This window comes from Olea europaea, chromosome 2, assembly GCF_002742605.1.
Source record: "Olea europaea var. sylvestris chromosome 2, O_europaea_v1, whole genome shotgun sequence".
Classification (NCBI taxonomy): domain Eukaryota; kingdom Viridiplantae; phylum Streptophyta; class Magnoliopsida; order Lamiales; family Oleaceae; genus Olea; species Olea europaea.
The window spans coordinates 24,957,002-24,963,041 of record NC_036238.1 but is presented as its reverse complement, the minus strand read 5'-3'; the positions used below and the strand labels follow the sequence as shown (position 1 = coordinate 24,963,041).

General features: G+C 31.5%; 2 protein-coding genes across 2 annotated transcripts in view; both read left to right on the top strand.

Annotated features, from left to right (window-relative positions):
• Window positions 1–2,270, top strand: part of LOC111367873 (heat shock factor-binding protein 1-like) — a 2,718-nt gene extending 448 nt beyond the window's left edge. The window contains exons 2-5 of the mRNA XM_022988960.1: window positions 1,006–1,059; window positions 1,519–1,542; window positions 1,634–1,676; window positions 1,832–2,270. Of these exons, the coding sequence (XP_022844728.1) occupies window positions 1,006–1,059; window positions 1,519–1,542; window positions 1,634–1,676; window positions 1,832–1,974 (264 nt within the window). The 3' untranslated portion in view covers window positions 1,975–2,270. The remainder of the gene's footprint in view (window positions 1–1,005; window positions 1,060–1,518; window positions 1,543–1,633; window positions 1,677–1,831) is intronic.
• A 2,692-nt stretch (window positions 2,271–4,962) lies between these two features.
• LOC111367868 (peroxidase 5-like) overlaps window positions 4,963–6,040 on the top strand; it is a 4,046-nt gene continuing 2,968 nt past the window's right edge. The window contains exon 1 of the mRNA XM_022988946.1: window positions 4,963–5,239. Coding sequence (XP_022844714.1) covers window positions 5,030–5,239 — 210 coding nt within the window. The 5' untranslated portion in view covers window positions 4,963–5,029. The remainder of the gene's footprint in view (window positions 5,240–6,040) is intronic.

Here is a 6,040-nt window from a genome sequence, read left to right as displayed (position 1 = left end):
TTTTTTTTTTTTTTTTTTTTTTTTTTTTTTTTTTTTTGTTTGTTTAAAACTAAGCATTATGTGACATTGAATTAGGACAATCGAACAATTTCTTTTTTAATCTGATTTGGGATGGTTCTTTTTAGGAAAAAAAAAAAAAAAAGGTAAGATCTTGAAGAACTGAAGTAGAGTTTAACTCAAAATCGAATATGCGTTGTGAAAGGTTGAACGTCTTGCATTTTAAAAATGTTTTTAGTGTATCAATAGAGGTGTATATTGCTTTTGGTGGCTTATTTCTTGTAATTAATTACACGTTCACTGGGTCACATAGCTCACTGCTGTACATTGAGGGATTCTACTGAAGTAGCTAAGGCTCACAGTTAGGCTATGCTGGTGTGAAATTGTTGCAGTTTACTTCATTTTCACGACATTGAAGCGGTAGTTCGAGATTTGAAGATTGTTTATTTAACCTTACTCCAATTCTTTGCATCATATTCGATACCGGTTAGTTCACTGAGGATTATATTTCATGTTTGGGGTCTCTGAGGCATAATCGTGGTGGAAGGGGTAGCTGACGGGTTACTGGTTGGATTTGATGGAGGTTTTATTTATGTTGCAAAAAGCATCTTAAGAACTGAACCTGAAATAATGCATATATAAAAATTGTTCTAGAAATTTGGATGATCCAGTGCATGTATCGGATGGTGGTAGAATGCCATGCAGAAAATCTAGAATGTAATAATAGAATCTATTTAGTTAAAAGTTTCATTTTGAGTACATATCCTACACTTGTGAGGACCTGGGTGATATTTTTTCCCCCCTGCTTCGTTCAGTTATCATGTTTGTGTGGTATCCCCTCTCAAGTCTCAACAACGAATACATTACTACCTAGGAGTTCCTACTACAATCTGTTCTAATTTCAAATCTTTGCTGTATTTCAATGTTCTTCAATCTGGTTAGTTTGACTAGTACCTTCTGCATCAATATTCTGCATGGGAATTGATGTTTGTGTTTCTTGGCTGACAGGATGGGCAGGACAATGAGAATCCTAAACAAAGCACTGCTGATATGACTGTTTTTGTGAGTTTTATAAGCTCTTTGAAGTTGCCAGATAAATTATCCTGTGGAATTATTATTATTATTATTATTTTTTTTATTTAATTTAATTTAATTTAATTTAATTTTTTTTTTTTTTGCTTAGTTGAATATAGCAATGGGGATGGTTAAGAATGAGATGGTTAGATTGGAATTGAAAGATTTTGTGTCTCATGATTAACTGGTTCAGCAAAGCATTAAATACTGGTTTATGCCCAAGCAACGAAAGCATGCTTTGGTTCACAGGATTTATATGGATTTGGTTTCTCTAGTGTCTGTGAAGTCTCTACAAGATATATTATATGAATACTTGAGTTTAAATGAACTTATGCAGGATTATAAATTTGTATAGGCTTAAATGCTGGTATTACATGAGAGTCTGCTTTCTGAATCGCGATACGATATACTTGTAATGTGTGCTAACTTGTTATTTTACATTTTCAGGTGCAAAATCTTCTTCAACAAATGGTGAGTTATTAGCATATTAAGTTGAATTCTGCATAACTTTTTTGTACAAAAAAATTACATTCTTGTATATATATTTTTTTAATCTCTGCAGCAAACAAGGTTTCAGGCAATGTCCGAGTCCATCATCTGTAAAAATATCCTTTTTAAAGTTCTTTTATCTTATATTGCATTCTTTAGTTAAAAAATACAATTGTTGTTACCGTAATATGAACAAATAACATCCAGGATGATTTGTATTTATTGGCTGATTGATATGCACAAGCTTATTGATTCCTTAACTGTGTCTTACTTGATGAGATGGGGAACCGGATTGATGAATTGGAGCAGAGTATCAATGACCTTAGAGCTGAAATGGGTCAAGAAGGCTCTCCATCCCCTTCAGCTTCTCTGAAAGCAAGAGAAGATCCCAAGTCGATTGATGATTCTACTTAAAAACGTGCCTCTTATGTTGTATTGGCTTGTCTGGTTTGCTTTATTCTTTTTTATGATTTAAGATCGAAAGGCTTCTATTTTATACTTCTCCTTTGCCACTGTGAATCTCATTTCATAGCTCCAATTATCTGTGCTGGAGCCATTTGAATACACTTTCATTGGCCTTTTTATATTTGCTTTTTTGTTGTATGTTCTGAGCAGCAACCGTTGCTTGATCTTGAATTCACTGGCTTTGTTGTCTCGAACCTTAAAAACTTGGAAATTTTGAGGCTTTATAGCTATGTTTTGAAGGTCTAGAATTATCGTGGAACGATTCAAATTGGCAGCTTAATTGTTCTAGCGTTCTAAGAGCATGATATCAACCCCGTTCACGTTATAAAAGACCCTCAAGTGATGATAACTATGTGTGCGGATTGATATGTTTAGGATATGGTTGTGAAGATTTTTCCGATATCGAACGTCATCGTTTAAGTCTAACAAACTGCTTTTGAACATTTGAACTTTGAGCTAGTGATGATAAGGTACTATGGAACTGGGGTTTAATCAATTGAGACTTTTGAAAATTTTGATGAACTTTATTTTTTATTTTTCAAGTAATGACCTTTTTTATTTATTTATTTATTAAGTGATGACTTTTGTGTAATTTATGAATTTTTTGTAAATTGTTATGAAAATAGTGGAATTTATTCGTAGACTTCTATAAACTTTCGTTTGAAAACTTTTATGGAGTTTTGTTGAATTCAAAGACTTTCATTAAAATAGAATTCACGTGAATCTAGTGCAATAATGTGAAACAATTTCCCTTTCCCTTCCTCTCACCATAAAATAAAAAATTATTTTAGAAAAAAATATATATGTATTTCATAAAAAAAGTGAATGAAAAAAGAAAAAAAATGTTTAAGAATTTAGTTAATTTTTTTTTAATATTAAAAATAGAGATAAACAATAAGAGAGAGAGAATGATAAATAGAAACAAATATAATCACTAGAAAGATAAATTTTAATCATAACTTTAATGTTTGTAGAAAGAAAAAGGAAAGGGAAATATTGAAAAAAAAAAAATACAAATCATTTTTCTTTTTGTTATTTTTTTTGAAAGTATCTCAAAATCTTGTGACTAAATGATATACAAATTTTGAGATTTTATATGAGTAATTTTTGTTTAAAAGTTAGTATCCCGAAGATTTCTAAAAATATTTAATTTAATATACATTGACTTTTTAAAAGTCTAAAAAATTTCAATTAAATACATCAATACTTTTTAAGAGTTTCAAAAAGTCTACATTAAATATACTTAAATTTTGTAAATCTCAAAAAGTCATTAAAAATCTCAATTGAATATATCCTTCCCCTAAATGAGCAAGAGCTGGGATTCTATAATGATTTGGAAGACTATCCTTTCCACTTTGAAAAGGGCATAACGTTTCAGATTAGTAAGAAATCTACCTCTCTTAACACATTTTTATTTGCACAATACACCCTTTACCATTCAATTAATTAGCAAAATTTGTCCCTTCGACTATTATGGATCCTCTTTAAATAAACAAAAGAAAAATAACCTAAAAGAAAATATGCAAAATGGGAAAAACCCAAATTGCGCCAGTGGTAACTCATATTTTATGGTTGACCATTTAAAAGTATGAATATAAAAATTTAGAATCATTTTATTGATTTTATCATTTAGTGTCATATCACATGTTAATGATAAATAGCACGATTAATGTTCTTCAGTTCAACTAGTGATAAGCGCTCATCTAGCTCTCAATTAATTAACTGAACATTTTAAATATAACTCGTATTTTTTATTTACGATGTTCAATCGTTTTATAACACTTAACGGACAATTAGACGGACGTTTAATACCAACGAATTTGAATAATTCGAATAGTATTTACTCTTTCAAAATGAAGCAAGCACTTTCTTCGAGAAGATATTTATAATTTAATCGGCACAATACAAAAGGAGAAAGTACTAAATCGGTTCTCTCCTAAAATAATTACAATAAATTTAAAGAACTAGAAGAAGAAAAAAAATTAGATTTGATGAATTGACGAAGTCTTAGTCCAGAAATAGTAAATTAATGTTCACTCTTTTAGATGTTGGTGAGAAAGTTAGAATATAAAGAGACGTATACGTGTAGGCTAATTGCAAGTTGCAACTTGTTAAATAGTATTGTTTAGATTGTAACTATGTGCTGATGAGTCATTGTCTCGGAATTCTTTTAATATATCAACTCAAGTTTATATATATTCATCTCAATCACCATTTTAACTAAAAAAAAAAAAATCTTGAACTCAATGACAAAGAGCACGTTGGATGGAACAATACCAATCCATCGAACAACTAACAAGTAGCCCACTTGCCAAAAGGTCGAGAGTAAACACGTTATATTGAGAACGTGAATCAATTCCTGAAATCTATTAGTTAAAGGTAAAATTGCTTGCCGCTTAAATATGAAAAAAATATTGAATATAAGAGCTTGGACTACTTATTTTGATAGAACTGAACTTTTAAGATAATATTAAAATTCAGAACACTCGAACAAGCAATTCCATCTTACGGGTCATGTCCAGATTGCTCGAACATGGAAATAGTAACACGAGTTTACCTACTTCTCTTAATACCGATTACTTTTTAAGGAGAAACTTCAAGACTCAATACAACAATTAGAACTAGGAAAACAAAGAATTTTTTATCATATTTTTCTCTTTCCTGATCGATAGAACAATGAGCGATTAAAACCACGAACCGGATTACAACTTATCATAAGTTCATTGTGTCTAAAAAGAGAATCGTGTGGAGGCCACACGCCATCATTTTTTTTATTTGCCAGTAGATTATACAATATTATAAAACGATCCTACCATGAAATTTCATCACATCACCTAATTTAGTTTTTTTCTGTCTACTTGCATTAAATTATAATGTCTAGTCTTTCAATAACTTTAGTATAAATTGTAGTATCCTAGGTTTGTGTCCACCACACAACTCAGATTCCAATCATTTTATATTTTTACTTCTCATAATTTCTTCACAAAGAAGCTATCAGATTGCAATGGCAAAGTTTTTTGTTTTTTTGGGATTATTTCTTGCAAATTTTTGGAGTTTTTCAAGTACATTTACCCCTTTGAAAGTAGGGTTCTATCAGAAAACTTGTCCATCTGCAGAGAGTATAGTGAAAACTACATTGGACCAGGCTTATGCCCAAGATTCTGGCATAGCTGCTGCCCTCATTAGACTACACTTTCATGACTGCTTTGTTAGGGTATGATGGGCCCAAAGGGAAATATTTTTTTTACAATTATTCTTAGAATTTGTTTAATCCCCCCCCCCCCCACCCCCCCCAAAAAAACACACACACACAAACCAGTGTGTGAATTTATGAACTGCTGATTCTGCTTTTAAATCAGTCATTTGTGTTGATTCCATTAAAAACAAGTCATGTTTGGCATGTTTTGGTACGCAAAACTTGATAGGATTAAAAAAAGATACTTGACAAATCCCATTACATACCCCTCTTCTGTAGCCATGTTGGCCCATCCCATTACAGCGTATCGAACATGTCCCATGATTGCTTTGTTAGGGAATCAATGGCCCAAGATCTATTTAAATTAGTCAATATTTCGGTATTTAACCGATGTGGGATTTATCCTTATTAAGACGAGTAGCTCAAGATCTATTTAAATTGGTCAATATTTCGGTATTTAACCGATGTGGGATTTATTCCCTTTACACAATCAACATGCACGTGAACACACACTAGCATGTGATGCTGATCTTTCTTTTTAATCCATCATTCTTCTTAATTCCATTAAAAACCAACTGTGGGTAGCATATTTGAGACACTGAAATGGGTAGGATGATTGACAAATTAGTTAGTTTTACGCACTTCTCTGCTTTAGTTATGTCACTTTTTATCGTTATAGAGTACCAATAGAACATGTCCTATGAGCTTTTTTGGAAGCTCAATAGTGCGCAATAGTGAACTCGAACGATAAATGCACACGTCTTGTCATTTCTGTTATTCCCTTTGAAAACCAACTATCGTGGCATTTTTGTATAGAAC